Source organism: Dinoponera quadriceps, unplaced genomic scaffold, assembly GCF_001313825.1.
Source record: "Dinoponera quadriceps isolate SergipeBrazil2010 unplaced genomic scaffold, ASM131382v1 scaffold848, whole genome shotgun sequence".
NCBI classification, from domain to species: Eukaryota; Metazoa; Arthropoda; class Insecta; order Hymenoptera; family Formicidae; genus Dinoponera; species Dinoponera quadriceps.
In genome coordinates, this window is record NW_014555128.1 from 108,878 (window position 1) to 132,169 (window position 23,292).

General features: G+C 51.8%; 1 protein-coding gene across 3 annotated transcripts in view; it reads right to left on the reverse strand.

The window, feature by feature from the left end:
- LOC106743025 (dachshund homolog 2) overlaps nt 1-23,292 on the reverse strand; it is a 219,268-nt gene that overhangs the window by 8,938 nt on the left and 187,038 nt on the right. For 2 of the 3 annotated variants that reach the window (XM_014616493.1, XM_014616492.1), the window contains exons 9-10: nt 2,731-2,877; nt 699-956 (exon numbers count right to left, since the gene is read on the reverse strand). In XM_014616493.1, coding sequence (XP_014471979.1) covers nt 699-956; nt 2,731-2,877 — 405 coding nt within the window. The remainder of the gene's footprint in view (nt 1-698; nt 957-2,730; nt 2,878-23,292) is intronic. The other variant, XM_014616494.1, reaches the window with a different exon arrangement.

A 23,292-nucleotide genomic window follows, 5' to 3' on the forward strand; every position in this document is an offset into this window, starting at 1 on the left:
CCCCGCCCTCTCTCGCTCTTCTTCTTCTTCCTTTTTTTGTCAGGGTAATCGAGGATCGAGAGCACTCGGCCGGAAGATCAGAAAAATTGAGTGGATCCTAATACGGGAACGCGATTATCCGAATTAGCGGATCCCGCCGTGGGTTCTGGGCCGATCTTCATCGCCTCCTCTCCCCGTTCGGCCTTACGAGTTTCTAACACGCGATATTGCTACTTTCTCGAATTGCCACGAATGCTGTAATGTGCCGAGGAGTGTAGGATTTAGCCACGCTCCTCTACGAATAATTTCTTTTTCTCTCTCTTTCTCTCGTCGGCCACTCTTTCGCCTTTCCAGCTTTCTTTTCGGACGTGTGAATAGAGTATCTTAGCCGATAGACGCGGGAAGAATCGAGTCGAGGACACAGCTGATGAGTGAAACTCGGGGAACGGGACATGAGTATCGTAGTGATCGGCACACTCATGGAGAAAAGTGTGCTCTCCCGATGTCGGAAAGGAAGAAATTGGGATTTTCCTTTAACGATAAGCGACTCGAGTATCGCCGGTGCATTTTTCCGGCTCGCGTCGCCGCGGAGAAACGACGTGGGAAACGGAACAGGGGAATTTCTCTCGTCGGGTTGCGACGAGAGGGCGAAGGGTAGCATGCTGTTGTGCTGAGAGATAGAGACCGACAAACAGAGAGAGAGAGAGAGAGAGACTGACCTTGGTAGTTTTGCCAGAAGGCCGACGCCTGGCTGCCGATGAGATCCAGCCCGTATCCCCATGCGGGCTTCTCCGGCGTCGACGGTTGTTGGGAAGGACGCGGCACTTGCGCCTCCCGGTACTGCTGAGCCGCTGCCTGTTGCTGCTGAAGGGGTTGCTGCGGCGGCTGTTGCTGCGAGGGCTGCTGCTGCGACTGGGAATGCACCGGGCTAGCCTCCGGCGGCTCCGAACTCGTGCGCGCTTCCGCCGTGACGTTCTCTGCGTCAGAGAGATAGCAGTCGCTCGATTATCGCGGCGCCCGTGACGACTACGACGACGACGTATCCGTCTCTCTGAACTATCCTTCCCTCGGCGCAGCGTTCGGAGGGTGCGCGTCGGTATTTCCGATCGCCGCGTCGAGCGAATGATCAACGGGCAAGTTGACCCTCGCGCGCTCGGGAGAGAGACAGAGAGAGAGAGAAAGAGAGAGAAAGAGAAGAAATGTAGGGAGAGACGTCGCGCGAAGTACGCGCGAGAGTAGACGCAGAGTTCGAAACAGAACGCGCGTCAATAGGACTCTCTCGTCGGCAGTCCGTAAAGTAACGTAACCATAACACCGTCTGTGCTGACTCACCCCGACTCGCGCGGCGCCGAAGTGTCGGAGCGACTTGCCGTTCGATTCGAAATTAGTATCGCGACTCTGGATCTGACAGGGTTAATCAACGGTACGGATGACGACGACGACGGCGGTGGCGGCGGCGGCGACGACGACGATGACGGCGGCAATGGCGGTGGCGGCGGTGGTGGCAGCGACGGCAGCAGCAACAGCAGCGGCGGCAGCAACGGAGGTGTAACGCGAAAACGACGTGGTGGATGAGACGGTAGAGAGAGAGAGAGAGAGAGAAAGAGAGAGGAAGAGAAGAAGGTGCTGTGAGAGAGGATGGAGGAGAAATGGTGACGGGGGGGGAGGGGGGCAACGTGAAACATTATATCGGGAATAAGAGATTTCACTCTCTCTCTTCTCTCTTAAAGGGTTTCGCGTTGGAGTTTTGGTAGTGACAGGGCAAGAGGGGTGGCGTGCCGCTTGTTGCTGCTACTTCTACTGCCGGAGGAGGATCATGGGGGCGAGACGCGCCGTGCCTAGTCACAAGATGCCGGAGGGGGGTGCCGAGGGGGGAGGGAAGGGAGAAGAAGAAGGCTGCCATCAGCCAGCCGACGACGACGGAGAGGGATTGCACCGCCGGCAGGGGGATAAGTAAGGAATCATATTCTGCCGGGTGTCAGGCTGTTTGCTCTGCCTCGGCGTATTAATTAATTTATTCCGAGATCACCAGTGGCCCCGGGGCTCTTAACGGAGAAACTAACGACGAGCTCGCGAAATCCCGAGAAAACCCGTCCATTTGCAGCCGCGATAGTCTCTCTCCCTTTCGCGTCTCTCTCTCTCTCTCTCTCTCGCTCTCTTCCTCCCTTTTTCTCTCGCGCGTTTAATCTGAACGCGATGCGAAAGCGCATCGGCAATCATGATTTTTCGCAACATGGGATATTGTTGTGAGGTGTTCTCGATACGGATAATAACCGATCTCGGCGATCTGTTTTCAGTGCGATCGGTGATCTCGGTAAATTCCACCGTGAATGGCTGCGTTTAGCAAAACAAAGCGACCAGCGAGCGGTGGTCATGGATTATTGGTCTTTACCGTTAGATCCCTAAATTCACACCAATTACACGGGAGAAAAGATTAGATTCGGTGGGTGAATTAGTTTTAACATATGGGCACGTAAAACTTCAGCAAGTAATTTTAGCCGCTACGGCAAACGTATTATCGTAAATGACGCAACAGTACGGTTTTCTTACTGGTTGCGGCAATTAAAATTACTTGGGCTGCTGAAGTTTCACGTGTCCATACGTTACAACGAATTTAGCTGCTGCAGCCGATCTCTTTTTTCCGTGTACGTTGACGAATTACTCAACCGTTGTGTAACCCGTTGTGTTTTCTGAACGCAGCCGATATATCTGTCTCTTTCTCGGAGAGGGTGCACGGCTATTCGTACGTACCGGTGATCGCTCTGACTTGCTCGGAGGATGCTCCCGTGGCTTTGAGAGCCTCTTCTAATTGGGTGCGCCTCTTCACCTCCAGGTCCAGTTGCTCCTGCAACCGTTTCCTCGCTCTCCGCTCCTTCTTTAACCGTTTCTGGTAGACCACTGCAACAGAAGAAGCAGCGACGCGAGATCAGCGCGATTCGCAACGTCAGCTCGCGCGCCGGCGAGGGCCGGCGTTTTACCGTAGGCGCGCGCTTCGCGAACGCTTTCTCTCTCTCTCTCTCTCTCTCGGTGCCCGCGTATCGAGATATCCCGAGGTGTGCGAAACTTGACGGGGAACACGCGCCGAATCCGCGCGCACCAGCCGTCCCCCAGGTGGCGGAACCCCGGCGTGGTCAAAGTCCGACGGAATTATCCTGGCGTATCATTCTACCGCGGGGGGCTTCACACCGAGCGCGGCCGGGCCCGAAACTCAAAGTACACGTCTAAGCGGGGGTCCGATCGTCTCGTCAGCTACCGTGCGGTAGCCGGCCGAGTCGAATCGTTCATCGATTCTCCCGTGAGTCACGCCGCTAAAAAGATACAGGGAGAGTCCGAAGATATCGGACTGCCGCGCGTTCCCGCCATCTCGTTTCATACACCTTAGGCGTTACACAGAGTGCGAATATACGCGCGAAGGGCGCGAGACTGTGGCGTACGGGCCGGAGTAGTTTTGACAGGTGAAGAGGGGGACAGTTGTTGGCCGTTTACCGTTCTCATCGATCATGTTTCCAGCGCTGGTAAGTTATTACCAGCGGGAGACAAAATGCAGAGCAGAGATGCGCTCGTGGTAACATATTTTATCCGCAATTAGTTTGACGGCGCATAATGTGAGGCGCACGGCCCGATTGACGGATTCTCCACCGTAAAATCTCTCGCACCTCTCGTGCATCTCGTTCGAGATCGCGCTCAGACCTGTAGGTCGCGGGCGCTGCGACACGGGTAGCTCGTTTATTCGTTGTTTTCGCGCCGATCGTCCGTCGGCCCTGAGAGAGAGAGAGCTTTTTTCTGCGTTTCCCCAAGTCCCTCGCTCTGCCCGTCGTCGGCGCGAAGTCAATCCAGCGTGATGCGTACACACGAATTTGCGTTCGAACGCTCGCACACACGGCTCTCAACATGTAGGAGAGCGCGCATTCGACACGGCGACGGGTCGTGCACGATGCGCTCGCTACACGCAGGCCGATCAGTTTGATCGGTCGAGTCCCGTGTCGGCGTCTTTGAGCGGCTTTCTCCCTCTGCCCGCTTTAATTATTTTCCGTCATTGTGAACCGCCGCGTCCGGCCATTGTATCTTCGCCGGGCGCGGCCCTCTCGACACTTTCGACTCGATCTCTCGCGAACTCCGGCTTTGTTGTCGACGGTCCTGCCTTGATCGCTCGGATCCTCGTTGCGATCCAAGTTCGACGAATAATGGCGCGTCCGTCCGTTCGTTCGTTCGTTCGTTCGTTCGTCTGACCGTCGGTCGAGACGTTGACCGGTTCTTGCGCGCGTTCGATTCCCGCGAAAAGGCACCTCGGGGCAAAAAGATTAGATCGAGAGCGCTGCTCGATTCGACGCCTCCGGCCGATGTGATTTTGGAGGGACGACGGTTCGCGATGAACGCGTTTAATCTGAACGATCCGCGACGAGATAGTCGCGTCATCCTCCTTCGATTTGGAGAGAGAGAGAGAGCCGAGTAGATACGTCCGTCGGTTGCTTGGTCGAACGGCGCACCGAGATGGATCTGTCGCGATTTCTCTCGAAGGCAACTCCGCGGAAGACGGTAGCTACTCGCGTTCCCGGCTCAACATTACCCTACCCTGACAGTTAAGACGGTAGCGCGAGGCGTAGGTACCACGTCGCCGTGGGCGTCCTCGAATACGACGACATTACCTTCCCTCGCGCGGCGGCGTGCAACATGGAGATTAGGCACGCGGCTTTAATCGCCCTACTCGCGTCATTTCTGGAACGGTAATCAGAGATCATATTGCTGCCGTGGAAGTAAATCGTCGAGGCTCGCGCAAAGGCATCCATCCACTTTAGATGCAAATGTATTTCTTATTCGGCCACCGGCATCGCGGGAGTATCATACTTGTTCTCGAGTAGCTGCGAGTGCGATCAGAGACGTCACGCAGAAGACGTCGTCGTCGTCGGTCCTGTCGACCTCTCCGAAATTGGACGCGCTAGATGCGGTCGCGAGAGCGCTCTCGCGGAACAACGACGGATGCCATCGACTCTGTGCTCGTAACCACACAGGTATCGCGATCCTATCGATCCTGTCTCGCAGGTGGCCACCGGTTGAGCATCACTGATACGTGATTGATTCCCGGCAGACAAGGCGCAGACAACCCCTTCGTCCCCTCTACCTCTTCACCATGGCCGTGCCCCTCCTTTTCCTCCCTGCCTATACCTTTCCGTCTCCCTCTCATGCACTCTTCTCCTTATCCACTTTGGCATAACGCGCCTCCGAGACGTTTCTCTTCGTTCCTTTTCTTTCGCTCTCTCTCCGCCGATGTTTCGTCTCCTTCGCCTTCTCTCTCTCTCTCTCTCTCTCTCTCCTACGCCGAGCGAAACAAGGGTGGAGAGAAAGTGGGAGAGGGTGGGGACGGGAGACGAGGGGGGCGCGGAGGGAAGGAGGTTGAGAGACGGCGGCAGGGAGGAAGAAGGGGGCAGACTTCTCAGTGACGGGAGGGGCGGTGAGGGACGGGAAGAGAGGAGAGAAGAGAAAGAGAAAGAGAGAGAGAGAACAGCGCCGGGGTACGGGGGGACAGCATTATGATGCAAAGATGGCGCGGCGGCGGCACCCTAGAATTAGCTCGAGCACTCGCCATTGGCCGCTCGGCAAACCACTCCTTCGGTAACAACCGACTGCATACGTTGCATACTAAGGATACACGCGAGCCGGCAAAGAATTGCCCCGAATGGGGCTGCTCTCTCGGGCCCGACGTCGTCCACCTACGGTGCCAGCCAGGACGAAGGCTGTATCGCTCTCCTCTACCTCGCCTGAATCGCGCGACGAAGGACGATCCTTTTTTTTTCTCTCCTCGATGCTCGGACAGTTGCATGAGGACCTCGCGTTCCCCGCTGGTCCCCGCGGTGGTGGTAAATTTAGACACGGTAGTAAGCCGCGACGGTTGGCCACGTTGTTGCGATTTTTGCTGAAACCCGCAGCCCAGGTGGGAAATACTTCCCTCGCAATTGTCCGCAACTGTCGTCCTCGTCATTTGCATTACTATCGCACGGGTGGTCCGGCCGAACATCGAACTCGGGAGGGGAAAGGTGTGCACCGTCCGATCGGCCGAGCGACTGCGAGCACAAGGATCGTTTCGCACGCGTTTATTAATCGAATCTGTACGCGGCGGTGCGCGCAAACTCGACAGAAAACGCCGACACGGTGCGTTCCTCGAAAGGTACCAATCGAGCGGCGACGACGACAGCGGGTCGTAGATCGACGAGGAGGAACTGGTAATTTGATGCTAGCGGATACGAGAGATTGTACCGGTCTGGGATAGTGTTGAAGATAGCTGGGCGCGGATGATGCTGCGCGCGGGGGTCTAAGGTTAGGGATGATTCCAGAGTCACGGTCGCACGATCTCGCTCCGACGAGACGCGGGTATCGCGCGCGCGCGCGGACAATACTTTGCCGGCCGCGAAAAACGCTCCGCCGCTCCACGACTTGTCCCTCTCTTCTCTCTCTTTCTTTTCTTCTTCGTTGTTCTCCTCTTCTCTCGGTACTCGCCGGGCTTTTTGCCTCGCCTTGGATGTAACTGCGGCGTAACTTCTTTCCCGACCAAATCGTGCCGGAGCTCTCGGTCGTTGGAAGCGCCGCTGGTGCCGACGAGCCAGCCGGCCTATCGGCATCATCGGCCGAAGATTTCAACGCAACACCCTTTTCTTCGCGTCGCCGCGAACGCTGAGGGAAACCTCCGCTCCGCTTAGGCGCGCTCTCTCTCTCTCTCGTTCTCGCGTACGCGAACGGAACAGTCCCATCCGTGCGTATCTGCTTCTTATGTATCTCCCTCAATCTTAATTAGCCTCAAGCGCGTGTAATCGCATACCGCCTATGCACCCCGCATATGTCATCCAACGCTCGTGCTTTTAACGCGGCGATCTATCGGATCCACCTATCCGCCTCTATATCCGAAAGGTACTTTCATTCGAACCCCGTACACGGCCTCGCGGCGATTTCGGTTCATCGCGACCGCGTGTGTGCGTGCGTATACGCGTGCATCCGTGCGTACTCGAGGATGACATCGGCGATTACGCAAAACGCGTAAGAAGAAGGAGAAGAAATTCGCGGTCGGTCATGAAACCAGAGCCGGCGCGAGTCGGAGCTCGATCGGACCTCGACGTGGCAGATCGCAGATAGCTGAAACGTGCATCAGGCGGGAAGGCCGCGACGAGGGGGAGAACGGGAGACACACGAGAGAGAACGAGACAAAGCGGGGAGAGAGAGAGAGAGAGAGAGGAGGGAGCGAAGGCGGAGAGGGTGGTCCATTAGATAATGCAGTCAACAGAGAGAGCGGCCTCTCTCATCGGGCACGTCAAAATACATCAGCTACCGCTGTGCGCTCGCTCAGAAATCCTCCGACCGCTCTCGGCGTGGACTCCCCACGTCGAAGACTCGTCGGCCGTACGCTACGCCGCGCCGGCGACTCTCGAAGTTCACGTGGGTTTAACGCTCGGCCGACAGGACACGATAGATCTCGATCGGCGATATCGAGTTCCGCGGGCGGCGGGTAGGTCAGAAATCGCCGGGTTCCATACCGCGAGAGCGGCAGCGAGGCACACGCGGGGCTACTTAACCCCGGCTGTGGAAGCACCGGGCAGATTTATCCCGGAGATACCGACGCGGATTCCTTCGAGTCGAGCAACCACGAGATTACATTGTCGGATCGCCCCGACCAGTCGACGGGTTGACACGTCTCCGTTCGACGCGTCTTCGACGCGATCCAAGTGTGAGGGGAGTTTCTTCGATTTCGGGATGTACAACGCAACGTGTCTCCAGATGACGGGGATCGTGGAGTTACGCTCGATCGGATAACGCGCCGGGGTCGCGTCTGCCGGGCGTAAACAATCAGCGCGGGGGCCAGGAAACGTAATAGCCGAATCCAATCAGGAAACCCGCACAAACTAATATAGAGTCGGGGCGTCTTACCCGGACTGTGCTTAATACCGGGGGCCGAGAGCGAAAGAGAGAGAGAGAGAGGGGGAGGGGGAGGAGGGAAGGAGGGTAAGAGTGAGAGGCCCTCCGGGAATAGCAATATGATTTACATTTTGTGGTTATATTGACCATTCTCGCCACCTGCAGCACTCGCTCCTTTCGTGGCCTCCGGGCTGCGCCAAGAATGACCGGCTTCTACTCCGGAAAAATTAATAATAGCTCGCCTTCGGGTTCGTTAAACGATCAGCGTTCCGCGCCCGTTCGGCAACACCGGCGACTCCGACCACCGCCGGCATTTTTTTTTCCTTTTTATTGTTTTTTTTCCTTATCGCGCGATATCTCGCGACCGCGTTCGCGCGCGATAAATCGCGCATTTTACAATTACTTTCTCTCCAAATGCTGCGCCCCCGGTCACGCGGAGTGATATCCGTGTTTAATGGCAACCGACCGAACGGACAGCCATTTTTCCCGTTCGGCGGCACTCCCCCGCGGACTATCCGTCGCGCTCGCGGGCCTCCGTTAATTATCCGTATTTGCAAATTAATCGTTGGCGATAAGCGCGAACGATCGAGTGACGGGCGTGATTACGAGTTACCCCCTAGGAGATTCGAGTTGCGTAAAGGGGCGAGGCGGGCGCGCACGCGGTAAAGGCGTAATTACGATTCATGAAGGCGGTCGGACCTACGTCTGGACGAGCTCGTAATCTCCGCAGGACGCGTTCTCGAGGGCCCAAAACCGACCGAAACACCCGTTATCCGTGACAGGGTGGTTCTTAGGCACCCACTGGAAAAGCCGCGATCGTTCTCGAGCGGACGAGCGAGAGAACGCGCGCCGCGTTCTCCTCCGACGGACAGCATCTGTGCTCTACGGCTCTCGATATCCATACAAAGCTGTCTGTTGAATAATATTACACTTAGCCCGTACCACCCGTTCTCGGACGATTATAGTTGGAGGCAACGTCGATAGTAGTTAGACCGCGCATCCTTTGCGAATGCTAATTTCGGACGATCCCTCCGCGAACTCGAAAGAAAAATTACCGCGCGTTCCGATCGTCGGTCGTTCGCGATCGTTTGCGCCGAGGTAAGGAAACCGTGGCAGATTGCACAATGTTAGGAGGAAAAAAGAAGACCGCACACGATCGGTACGCCACGCAATCGATCCCTGACTCGAAATTTCGGCTGTATGTTAACCCCGCAAATTCCCTCCAACTTGGAGGATCCTCTATACAGGCTGTGATCCTACTCTGGTACAACCTGCTAACCTACAAATAGTTACTTAGTGCCGCTTTCTCCACGTTGAATTTTCCTCAAGAAAGGATTTATCTCGGAATTATGATATATTTGGATTTTCTTGATATTTCTACCTGTGTTTAATCTTTATTCTTAATTTTAACGAGCGATGTATTAATTGCGCAATCTATTTAACTGCAGACAGAATTTTTGTACGATAAGCTAATATTCAATAATCTAATATAATGATTAATGAACAGATATAACTAACGGACGACAATTTTGTTTCTTCATAATCTCTTTGTTATTTTTTTTCATTGACATTGAAAAAATGTATGTATATAATATATATATACATTTGCAAATATATCATGTGTCGCTGTCCACATCTCAGCGTCTACGTCCTTTGTCTTAGCTTCTTGATGTTACGTTCTGCTACTGGCTGCACCGTCACAGCACTCTGGATTCTAGCTCATAACACTGATACTCGTGTAGATGCGAGTTAATTGGAAAAACGTGAGTTAATTAACACGATGTTGCCGAGAATCTGATTAAATGTTTCACAAAAGATGACGAAATATTTTTAAAACGAGACGCAACGTAAAACACTCGATCGCGGAAAAGTACACGACACGCGAGAGTACCAAAACAACCGGCAAGAGGAGTAAACACATCACCTCCCACCAGTCGTCAACCGTAGTTGCTCGTCATCGAATGTCGAGTGATCACAACAATCAAAACATTCCGGACCTTCAAAGAGGTCAGATACACCTTCGTGCGTCGCGTACTTATCCGAATGTTCATTACGTTTCGAGCCGACACGCGATATGCATACCAAGGATTATGTGTGTCGGTATTTATTTCATCCCTCTCGGGTGGCAAAAATATTTCGTCGACCCTTGAAATACTTAATTAAACTCTCGTCGCGTTATTTAACACGAGTATCTTTGATCGAGTCGGATCTACGCGAGTGTCAGCATCAGTGCCACGACAGAGAGCATCGAGGAAACTGGATCGGGAAGTCAGGACGGAGGATGCAGGATGTCGGGATGCGAGCGGCAATACATCATATATTTCAAGGTGTGTCAAATTATTTATTTTACAGGAGATTTCTGTTTTCAACGAACGTTTGACGAACTTTTCGAGAATAAAGAGATATCCGAGTCGAGATTTGGGTCAGCATTCATAATCTATCATTATTTGACAAGTAATTGTAACTTCATTAATCTTAGATTATTCCATATCCGTACTTACTAAGAGGAATATATGATATATTGATCTCCAAATAGCCCAATAACGGTCCTTAAATACGAATCAGTAATTGTGTTTCTCAATCAAAGAACATAAATAATAAAGAAATGTATGAATGCTTTAGAATTTAATGTAAATCTCATAAATAGAACTGCGGAAACACCACACTGAGAGTAGAGTGACATTTAATTAACCAATTAAAATAAAAGGAACTAAGATTTTTTTATCATGATTGGTCAATTAAATGCCACTCTACCCGGTACGTATTCCCGAACGCAACTTTGATCTTTACGTCTAATAATGCTTCATGAGTGCGATTTTGTTTTTGCCAGCACTTTTTCCTCTTGTTATTGTATGGAATTTAAATTTAAATCTCTATTGATAAACAGCTCTATTGGACACAACCGTTATCTTTGCCTTTACAGTTTTTTTATTATCAGTTAAATTTAAGAACTATATGTCCAAAAAAAGAAAGAAAAGAATAAAAATGTATTGTTTTGTATCCACTCAATATATTGATTTTTATTATTTTATTTAATATTCGCTTATCTCGTATACTCTATTCGCAACTAAGTAAGTTATACAACTAATATATTGCTGATTGGAATTAAAAATAAAGATTAAATGCAAGTAAGATATTGAGATAATCAGGTAATTATTAAATAATCCACGAGCGAGTGTTTCTTCGAATTTTTCTTCAACATGAAGAAAATGACAGTGAGCAGCCGTTTGTTGCATCAAGGTAGAACAATAGCATACGTAGTATTATCTCTTGGTATTCATCATTAGTCTTTCAAATTTGACAGAATTTGCAGGGCTAATGTAGAACGAAAATTTCGACTCGGGTCGACTTTAAAGCCGAATTTCGGCTCAGGACAATCGACGCGAACAAAGAGCCTCCCTCTCTCTCTCTCTCTCTCACTCACTCACTCACAACCACCCTTCACACGTATATTGTTGGGGCTGTGGCCTCGTTCAAATATCAATTTCCCGGTGACAACTTCTTGGCGGCTCGCCACCCTCCGCGACCCATATGGAAATGGAGATCGGTCATCGGAATCCAGTTTGCGAGTGGAAACATCCCGAGAGGGTCAGCCGTCTTATCCGCTTCCCTTCCATTTTCCGAGTCCGCCCCGATTCCCTCCGCGGTATATAAACCGTCGTAAAGTCGAAAGCTTTTTCGCTTTTGCGTATTATTCTTTTATCCGATACGTCGATGAGGGTTAGTGGCGGCGGTAACAGTGATGGGTTGGTGGTGGTGGCATCCGGCGATACTCACAGGAAAATCCGCCGCGTCTTGGATAGAGTCGGCGAACGCCCGAGGCCGAATCTATCGCGCGTCGAGAGAGAGAGGGAGAGAGAGAGACGCGGCAGTTCTGTTTCATCTCGCCGGGATGTTTTCGTAGGATAAACTAATTTATCCTATTAACATCCGCCGTGTACTTTATCGGGCTTCGTCCGCTTAACGGCGCGCTGCGATTTTGTTTGCCGCGTTTATAATGTTTCACGTTGCCGTTGAAAGAAAGAAAGAGACGTGAGCAGAGAGATATGGAGATAAATAGATAGATAGATAGATAGATAGATTGAGCGAAAACTCGTCAACGCGATACGTTCGCGATCGGCAGCCATCCGGTCGGTCTGGTTGTCGACGGGGAACGGATGTACAGTCTCTCGACTTCCGCCCCGGCGAAGAAGAAGCCGGGCTGAAACTTATCGGGCCGCGTGCAGATTTGCGACGCTTGAATTACACGGGTAAAGTAATATGAAAATATTTACTCCCCGGGTGAGCGGCGCGCGGGTCATTCGAGATCCCCCGATCTGGTTACCGGGTTCTCTCCCGTATGCAGAAACGTAATAGCCGAACCTGGGCGTTTGCCTCGCGGCCACCGAGCGGATCTTTTGAGCGCTCCGATCCGCCCGATAAGTACTCACGGTCCCGAAGAGGGAGGTCTCTCGGCCTTAGGTAGGCCGTCCCAAGACGGTCAATAATTTCGAAAAGCGCATTGCTCGCGCGCGCTGTGGCGACTCGATACTGTAATGTCGCGATCTAAAGATCGCCCTCGTCCCCGTGAACGCGCCGGGCACGTCGTGCATTTATTCTCCACGAGGATATTTGCGGTGTGCGTGAGCGGGAGGGGGACGAGAGGTGTCGGACATTCGCGGTCATCGTCACGATAAGCGTAATTTTCAATGATAGACGAGCGGATAACGATCTAACCAACGGCGCATCCCACGCCGGGATCTCGTCTTACCTCCGCGGCTTGTCTTCGAATTTTAATTCACGCCGAGTCTCCGGCGAATCTTTGCCCAACTTTCGAACTTTTCCGCGACCCTGCCTGCGTAAGAATCGTACGCATTCGGTCAGTACTGCGCGGAAAAGAAAAATTTGATTGAATTTACCAGACAGAGCGAACGAACCAAACGCGTTTCGGTTGAAGGAAACAGGAATTTCTGATTCTTATGACGCGAATTCGGTTCTTGTAACCAGAAATTCTGTTTCCTTCTGCCAAAACGCGTTTGGTTCGTTCAGAGTCTGATGAATTCAACCGAATTTTTTTCCCGTGCGGAGACTGACCAATTCAGTATTGGAACCACGAATTTCACGTTACGATATCAATACTTTAACCCGCCGTTAGTCGGGATATTTTTCACCTATGAATGGTCGCAATGTATCTCACAGATACACTAATTTTCCCATTATTTTCCTCTGCTTTCTGAAATAATTTTTCTTTCATCAGCATTTGACTAGTAAAAGCCAGGCACTAAACTCGATTTTCTAAAAATGGACGAAACCATCGGTCGTTTCGCGTCAATGTTCCTCCCGTTCGATTGCCGATCCGCGGCAGAATGGCGGCAGCCGATGACATCGGCCGTGCGCCGCGCACACGTTTCTCCGCGTATCTCGCCGTGCGTTTCTTTATCAGCCGGAAGCAGTAGCGATTCTCGGGGGGTTCCGTCTGTATGGGACGCGTGTTTTATTGCCCGAAAACCGACAGATATCAGGATTATGTGCTCCGCTCCGCCGCGGTAGACTAGGAGGAAAGCGCCGCCGAGTACGGCCGCCGATACGGGGTAGAACGCGATGCGCGAGGGTGCCGACCCTCCCTCGGTGAAGGGCGAGAACATTACGCGCGAGTCTACACCTCCGCAAATCTCGGCGATCCCGAGAAAAAAGAACCCCTCTTTCTCGGTCCATTTCGAAGCTGCGAAGCGACGCGCGCGATAATTACGAAAGACAATCCGAGGACGTTGAAACTGAGGAACTGAGGAAGTTAGCTAGAAGTTTCTCAGAAGTTACGTCACAGTTGGGATATCTAAGATATCTTACTCTGCGATTTTACAAAATATTCTCGGAGGGAAAAGATAAACGGCACGTTGCACCTTCGTGTCGCGATATCGGGTCTGTTTTCTGTTCCTGAACTAAGGGCTGCACCGGAGGAACTTCGTTCCTCTTCTCTTTAACGCTAAGTTATATACTTGTCTCACTCCAACGATAAGAAATGCCACCTAGTTCGGGAACAGAAAACAGACTTATCCTCGTCGGCTCAGGAATCGATACCGCTGTCGGATTCTTCATTTTTGATTTACGTTTCGCATACTAACCGATCGATTGAATTTCCTCATTAATCCCGCGCGATGAAGGTGAGCGATACCGTTCCTCCGAAAGGGGCACGGTTCCCCCGGGTGGACATTCGACGTACAGACGAACGGTCGTCGGTTACTTCGGTACGGTTGCGTTTATTGGCCATAACGGATATTGCTTTCTGGCAGAAAATAAGCGGCACGGAAACAGTGGGCGAGGCGAAGGGCCAAGGGGGGCGTAGGCGGACGGAGGGACGAAAGGGATGATAGTCGAATCAAACGGATCGTGTTTACTGTGTCCGGGTATGGTGGTGGTGGTGATAATGGTGGTGATGCCGAGATGGCAGAGAGAACCTGTGGTAGTGATGGTTGTGGTGGTAGTGGTTGCGGCGGCGATGCTGAGTCCGAAAAACACTAGTTAGATGGTTATCGCCATAATCACGGCCCGAGTCGATAAAATAAGACGATCGGGACCGACTTCTAATGCCCGGTTATTCTTTAAACGGCCGTCAAACGGGACGTGCTGTACGCGAGGGCCGATGGACGACCTCACCTAAATCTCTCTCAATATATATATATATATATGTATATGTATACACCGTCGTTTTCTTTCCTTTCGCGTGATTTTAATCCGTCGCGATTACACGTCCGACATCGTGAGCCTTTTATTCGAAGCCACAGATAATTACAATTCGCGGGCGAATTCCGCGCGCTTATCCGACGCGCGATCTCCGCCGGGGTTTACACGGGAGGACGACGATCTGGCGCGATCGAAATGAGAGGAAATCTTTTCCCGTAGTTCACATGGCGGACCCGTTCGACGATACGCCGCCGATAACGCCGCCGCGGTTTAATTGATATCGATTCACCGGCGATACGGCCACGGCGTGCATAGATTACGGCGATATCCATGCGCGCTCTGTTTATTCAACTAAAAGCCACGGCTCGTTTTTTCCTCGTCGGGAAAGAACGCGGACGCCTCCCTGCTGACGTGGTGCGCGCTCCCCATTGTTTTCCTCGTCTATTTCGTAGTCGGCGCACGTGGTCGCGCAGCGAGTCGACGATGACGTTTCATTTTTCCGGGGCATTTTTCCCTAAATATCAAAAAAAGGATAGGAAAAAAGAAAACAGACGCGCAATGGGGAGAGTGTATCGAGGGGACATGGGGAGAGACCCCGTGGAGAGGCATCGACGAGAAGTGTTTTAGCTTATCGCGTTTGTACGTTTAATACCTCCTCCCTGCTCTCCCTCCTCCTCCACCGCAGCCGTCTGTATGATGTAGGGTCCATCCCCGGGGAGACGTATGACGGCGCTTAATGGTGATTTTTTGTCATCGCGCAGTCGTTCTCGGCTGCGTGACGATACGAATACGGGCGGCCGCGATAGAAACGATACGCGTCCTTCCTGGAGATATAAACGCGGAGAAGATTTTTCCGCCACGTCATAGGGAACGAAGGCCCCGGGAAGCCGGCTGCCGCCTTCCCGTGACGCGAAGTTCGCTTTCTGTTTTTCCGCCGGCGCAAAATCGTACGAAACGTAACGTGACGGACCGCGTTGATTCTCAGCTTGTATATTTTAACCCTCTAATGGCAAGGTGTATTTTCAGAACGTCAAAGCGTTTTACTGCAATTTTTTAAAATTAGTTGCGAAATTTTATTGTATTTTTTTCATCTATAAATAAACAGAGGAAGAAATTTTATGTTTTACTTACTTTTTTTCTTACATATTTTATACATTAATTAGGTGAAAAGTGAACGAAACAGTGCACAGGGTCGGATCCGATCTCAACCTTACTATTAGAAGATTAACAATGTAATGCAGAAAAACAGGACGCTGCGAACAGCTGTAGAAAAACGCGACGGAGGGTGTAAGCGAAACTGTCGCGAACGCATTTCCCCCCGGAGGTGAGTTCAGATACGGTTGGATAATTTCTCGTCGCGGCCGAAAACAATGCGAATCCAACGGCGACGTAAACGTAAGAGAGCGAACTCTTTTGTGTCACGGGAGAAGAAAAGAAGGGAACTAAAGGCGGGTCGAGATCGCGCGGCGAATGAAATTATGCCGTGGAGCTCCGGCTGGAGTATCGTTTCGACGGCGAGCATGTAAGACGTTGAAAGTTCCGCGCGTGTGTTTCTCTTCGCTCTGCGCGAAGACTCGATGGTAAGAGAGAGAGAGAGAAGGGGGAAGAGCGGAGAAGCGAGACGAGAGAAAGAGAGCGCGGGCGCGTAGGAATTAAATTCTTAAAGTTCCCTCCGATGTATGCCGGAAAGTCGCATTCCACGAGTCCCCGAGACATCTAGAACCACCCGGCCCCCTTCTCCCCAGGGAGCCAATATTAATTCCCATAAATTTCCTTTCAACGGGCACGCATATCCCCGCGCTACTAGGCGAAGGACTGTTTGCCTTTTAATCCGAGTATGCAAAGAACGTTATTCTTCTCTTCCACCGGCGCGGGATTCAAAAAGCGGAAAAATAAGAGCTCGAAGAGAGGAGAAGGAGAGAGGGGCGGAAGAAAGAATAAGAGAGAGAGAGAGAGAGAGAGTTTTACGTGTCTTGGCATCTACTTCCACTTGGCATTCAATCAAATCACATATTATAAACAGTACGAACGCAAAAACTATATGTATATAATTTCCTGCGATGGTGCAAACAATGAGAGTTACTGAATATATAAGAATGATACACTGTAAACGCTACTTCCATGGATTGAATGGCGAAAAGAAGGAGAATTAATAATTAAAAAAAAAAAAAGAGAAAAAGAGACAGACAGAGAGAAGGAGAATGAGGGGGATAAAGGGTATTTCGAACGAAAGGGCTTCGGAATTTACATTATTTCTCAAATCGTTCGGAAACCTGCGTCCTCATGAATTTTCGGGCGGAAGTTCGGCAATTTTCTGGGCTCGCGATAATTCGAACGCGAAACTACGCGCCTTCCGTGTTTTTCGTGAAATAATTGTTAAAGGAACGAAGGAAAGGAAGCGCGCGGGCTTGCGTTGCGTGACTTTTTCGTGGCGAGGAGCCGTCTATTGCACTAGAGAACAGACCGGCCGTACCGAAAAGGAAGGAAGCGAAAGATTACGGAGAGTTCTTTCAAGTGCTGCCGCAAAGGGAACGAAATCTTTGTGGTCTTCTCGTCGGAAAAGAGAAAAAAATTGAGAGAAAGAAAGAGACGGGAAAGAGGGAGGAAGGACGAAAGAGAAGGTGGGAGGGAGACGCAAAGAGAGGGAAAAAGAGAGAGAGAAAGAGAGAGAGAAATAGAGAAAAAAATGAGAGATAAAGAGAGAAACATATAGAGGGAAAAAGTACCGGAAGGGTTGGGTCGTGGTTTCAATCGCCGAGTGCAGCAGCCACAGTTTTCTCTCACTGCGTTTCAATTTCTGAAGTGGCTCGCCCGCCTCTTGCCGCTGAGAGCTGTGTTTATACAATGTAATAGCTTGTGCCAGCATTGTACCAGCGTTTAGCGGTGTACCGACCGTGCCGGTAGGCGCTCACTTCGCGATTCCCTTTCGGCATTCGTTTGGCACTTTATCACGCCCCTAGATTGCCGCATTAAACATCCAGCAAAGGGAATTTCAACCCTTGCGCGACGCCGCGCGACGCAGCGGCGACCACGACTCTGAAAGGATTCCCATTCGCTCCTCCTACCCACAGCGAAAAGAGAGAGAGAGAGAGAGAGAGAGAGAGAGCTTTACGTTCCATTTCCATTCTCGCTGCTCGTCCCGTTATTTATCTTTCGTGCGACCCTTCTCTTTCTCTCTATCTATCTCTGCGCCTCCGAGTAGATTGCAGCGTATTCGAGAGCAGCAGTGCGCGTCGCCGTCGTTTCCACCTATCGTCGTCGATTATTTCCCGTCGATTCGCGCGAACGTTTCTTTCCGTCTGCGCCAGATCGGAATTCGATATCGAGTTCTTTCCGTAGCCCCTCCGCCTGGACGGCGATGGCGCGTTTTGAAATTCAAGAGGGCACCGCGAAGAGACGACGACGACGATGATGATGACGACGGGGAGGAGGGGATCTACGAAATTATGGCAGGTGGAAGACGGGCGACCTCCCCGGCGATCGGCATCTCGGTCGTGCACCAGGTATACGGTATCGCGTTACACGCGTGGCCGGCGAGAGATATCGAAGAAGACGAATCGTTTTACGTTTCGTGCCTGTAGCCACGAATGCCTCGGTACAATCTGCCCAGATAATATTGCCACGGGTACATTGTTTGCGTATAGCTAGATCCGTATCGGCCACCTCGACCTGGGCGAGCGTGAGGTAAGGAGGGGACAGGGGGAGCGCGAGGGGATAGATCGGCTGAATCGATGACTAGATAGCGGGATAAATAGATTGATAAAGATTTACGCACGCCTAGAATATTTCCCGCGTAACAGTATCCCGGTATTAGCAAATAACAAGAATCATCGTACCGTCCAGTTACGATCGTACACATATATCTCGGGGGAAGGATGTAATCAAGTTAAATTGAAGGTGGTGAAATCCGCGCCCCCTCTATCGCGTCGATTTAACTTCGCAAACAACGCGCATCTCCTGCATTCGCCTCGATTACGCCCGACGCGCGGCGTAATCAATTCGCCGAACCGAGTTTTTAATTGTCATCCGAAAGGGAGAACGAACCGGCGACAGCGGATGTTACGACTAGCTCGTTCTTATTTCGCGCGCAGCGTCGAGCATTAATGCGGACGCAGGATGCGCGATGAATACGTCCGCTGTACGAGGATTCTCCGGAGGCGATCGGGATGAGAAAGGCTTCTCTCGCACGACACGCACCTCGGGGGCTTCCTCTCTCGTAACGAATTCCGTGGAATTTCGCGAAGGGCCGATTCACCCCTTGCCTTCACGTGCGCCTATCGATCGCGCTGGACGTTCGACAGCTGTCGTCGCGCTAATCCGGATGACCGGATGGCCTTCGCCACGCATCCATTACGGGAGCGATATAAACGCAATTCGCCGCGATGTTACGACGTCGAATGGAAGAGAGAGAGAGAGGGGGGGGGGAGCAATTCTCTCGCGAAAGATCGAGTAATATCTTTTTCGGGAGGAGAAGAGAGCTAACCGGCACGGTGGCGTCTTCGGAGCAGAACGGTTCGGGTAATTGTGTCAAAGCGAGTTTCCAAATTTCAATCACGGGTCTCGGCTCTTCCCTCCGGGCGGGAAAATCATCGAGGCATTATGTATTTGCTCTCAAGTATAACCGGTTCGACGGGCTCACCCTCGCGGAGTCGGCGTCGTCGGCCCGCCCCGCTCGCTCGCTCGCTCTCTTTGAATCCACGCGAGTCGTCGCCCCCACCACAGTTATTAATATTTGCCCGACACCGAATTACCGCACGGCCTTACCCCTTTAATGCCGCCGCGCCGTCAAGACACGTTCGGTAGAAAATCGATCCGTGTTGGTCGCGGACGCGCCAATTATCTATTGTGTATCGCCGCGCGTCGAGGACGACTCTCGCAGTCGAGTGACGCGTTATCGATTGTCCAATTAATTAGATGTATCCACATTCCGATCCTCTTATTGATAGAGGCCCGGGAATTCCGGGCTTAATGAATTCTCTTCTTTTCCCGCCGGCGCGCTCTTCACTCGGAAAACAAGGGGTGAATTTACACGGAAGAAGCGGAGGGACGATTTTCGTCACCGTGTTCGCATAGCGAGCGATCCATCATACTGCGTCGGACGGCGGCGGGCCAATGTCTCGTTAACCGAGAGGGCTGAGTAATTACAATCAGCGGTAGCCAACTTTGTACGCGCGGCGGGTGTCTCGAATTCAAAGAGGAGAGAGGCCGAGTTCGTTTGTGAAACGGAGCGGCCGGCGATCGGCGGAGGTGTCGCCGTCGAGAGGGTCTCGCACCTGAAAGCCGCTACCATGGCGCGCTCGAAAAGCGAACGCGGTAGACACTTACGGAGGAACGTCGGAGTCTGACACGCGAAGCTAGGCGAGGGGGTGAGCAGAGGCGAAAAGAGGAGAAGCGAGACCGAGTCGAGTCTCCATTGGAACGTGAGCGCAAAGGTGTCTCGCTTTGGAACGTGAAACCGTCGCGTCGCCGTCGTGAATGAGCACCGTCTCTACCTGAGCGTTATTTTGCGGCTCTCTCTGTCTCTATCGGCGGAAAAGAAGGCGAGCCGCGCCGCGCGCGTAGGAAGACGCGGCCATTACTTTATTACTTCTCTCGAGGGGCCTTTCCCGCCGCCACCTTTCCCGGCAATCGACGAACACACCGACGAATCAATCCTGCGAGCACGCTCCGATAACGTAAACGCCGTCGCGGCAACGACTTAGGGCGGATCCCCGGGTACCGGGACCCACTCCTTCGCGCGAATACGTCTCTATTAGTTCCTAAGCCCTGTGATAGCCTCGCACCTGCTATTCTAAATCCTCGTTAGATCGGCTACGCGCCGGGAACCGTCACGATGTGCCACGTTCATCCACGACCTCTGCTTTCCCGAATATCTTCCGATATACACCGAAACCCAATATCGTTATTGCGTTTTCGTGACGGTTCGGCGTTTCTCAATGAAACACTTGTTTCAGGTAAACTTCGCGAAATATAGGGGATTTTTTTTATTATTTTGACCGTGAGGAAGATTCAGATTCATTTCCTGGCTGAGGCAGTATTTTTCGCGAGACTTATAAATTTCTACAAATTCCAGGAGAATATTTAAGGGGTATTAATTAGTATGAATATTAATTGCGAATTAAGAGGGTCGGTTCGACGTGGAAATGACGGTTACCGGGATGTCCCAGAACCAACGTAGATACTTAACATGATAGATTCTCTAGGACATTCTAAGACGAAAGTTCAAGTATGAAGATGTCGAGACAGGTCCTTATTCAAGCGACTTTTGAATTTTCAACATAACATATCTTGGTGACTAAAACTTAAAGTAAACTTTTGTAAAAGTAAAGTCCACTTGAAATTGATCGAAGAAAATAATTTTGTTATTCATTCAGTCGTTCGAAGTTTCGCTCATGGAAAGCCCTGCTTTTTCGATCGCTCGTAATCTATCGATGAAAATCAATGGAGGATATGATTGATACTTCAACATTATTGTATTCGAATTTTCGTCTTAGAATGTCCTAAGGAATCTCTCATATTAAGAACATCGGTGTTGGAACAGCCTTATAGTATTATTCGTACATAATAAAAAACATTTTGTACTTGTGTTACTATCGGTCTTTGTTAAAATTGTTGTGTTAAATTTTTAACATTTAGCACAATTTAACGCAAAATTGTTTACTGTATACGTCGAAAGTCTATAGAAAAATAATCCTGCACGGTTACACCGCCGGACAATTTAACTCTCCCGTTAAGATTTCAAAATTTCATGGCCAACATCCAGCGATGGCTCTCATTTGCCCATCGTTCTTACTGTTACGATCAAACGTCTGTGCACATACAATTTCTACACGAATAATTGTCGATGCATTAATCCGACATTGCGAAAAGATACGCGGGGGCTTCTCGGGCATCTCGGAAGCTGACGACGGTATCGTCCGGTAATATGCGAGTTCGCCAACTTGTGGGACCCAGAAGAGACTATGCCATTATGGATGGAAGCCGGCTTCGACTTCCTCCCTTCTATTCTAACTCCTTCGCCCGGTTCTATCTCCCGCCGTTTCTCCCTCACTTCTCTCTTTACCTCCACACGCGCCGGGCGTCGGAAACTAGATCCGTAGTTCAAGTCGAAACTGGCCGTTCGTTCAGGCCAGCCGGGTTCTAGTTCGAAGGAAGGGGCCAGAGGGGAGAGGAAAATCCATCAACGCCCGGCGAAAGGACGGAGATAGCAGGAAACGCTCCCGATCCCTTTCCGCTCGGAGTCGCTCTTCTCTCTCGCTGCTTTTCCACCCGGGAACCGGAGAGAGATCCCCTTTACGCGCAAAGGTCTGCGGATCCCTCGACCGGGCGAAAACCGGCAGAGGGGGAGAGGGAGTAGTAAGCCTCGCCTGTTAAGTACGCTCCGCGTCTAAGACGTTCCCGGAGTTTAATTACGGGGCTTTGCCGTCGCCGGCGACACAGACGACACGGGTGGACCGTGCGAGCGTGCGGTCAGTATCGCGATCTCTCTCCTGATTCCGTGACGACGCGAACAATTTCCTCGAAGCTGGCCCTCGAACCCGCGAGCTCGCTCGCAATCAGCGATTTTAACGAGCGTCCCTCGCGTAATCGAAGAGAATCGCGTCGTGGGGAAAAATCGCGCTGAAAAATTGTTCGTCGTTCCCCACGGTAAATTCGCCCACGGTTCTTACGTTCGTTTTGCGGAGGGAGTTAAAAGTAACAGCTCGTAGTTAAACATCAACTCGTGCCGCGCTCAACCATCTTTTTCGCGTCGCGCAGAAGCGAGCGGTAGGTAGGTAGGTACGCGCGCTACGAGGAGATCGGCAAGAGAGAGCTACTCGTCCGGGTTGTCCGCCTAGAAGCAAGAGTATAAAAGCCCGTAGAATGACGTTTTACAAAGGGTCTATCAAGCGCGGGGCAATGTTGATGGCCAACAGATAGGCGGAGGGCCGGTGCAATTTCGTCCGGCGTGCACCGCAGTCAGCGTCGCCGGCGTTACGATTTTTACGACGTTCCCTTTACAACCGACAAAATGTAATTTTCTGCGATATGTGTGCGGACACGGCGATGGGGAGGAGACGGAAGGAAGGGAGAGGAAAAAGACGAGAAAGAAAAAGAGAGAGAGAGCGAGAAGGACTCTGCGCGAGCCACGGGCGTGGAAAGTATTGTCGTCGGAATGGAAGCTTCGCGGGCGGGAACGGAGGGTTATAACGAGAAATTGGCTATTTCCTCGATAAATATTTTTCGCCGTTTCGCGACGGAAGGCTGCCTCTTCGCTGGACGGGGGATCGCGGTCGGCGCGATGTCCCGTCGTCGCGAGGCTCGCGAGCGACGCCGTGCCGGGGCGACCGGGAACTTCGAAATTGCGAGGCGACCTTTCGTTCTTCGCGCAGTGTGCTTGCCCGGTCGAAAAGGAAGCGACCGGAAAAGTTTTCCAGCGAGTTGAGAGGCAGCTGATTATGAAGGCCGCCCGTTCCTTCCGAACGTTTCGAGCGGGCCATCATCAACTTCCAGCGAACTGCGCGGCCGCTTCTGTTGGGTTTGAAATACTTTTCCCCGTGACGTTTTACCGGACGCATGCTCGCCGAATGCACGGCGAAAACTTCATTTTCGACTGGCCGACGCCGCCGCTGATCTCCGACGTGCCGAAAAGGAGAGAGATTTTTCGAGGTGGGGACGCGTCTCCGCGGCGATCGAATTATCCCGAGGAGCTCGCGACTCTCGCTGTCGATCGTAAATTCCGCCGGACAATAAAGAGACGCGCCGGGGGGGGGG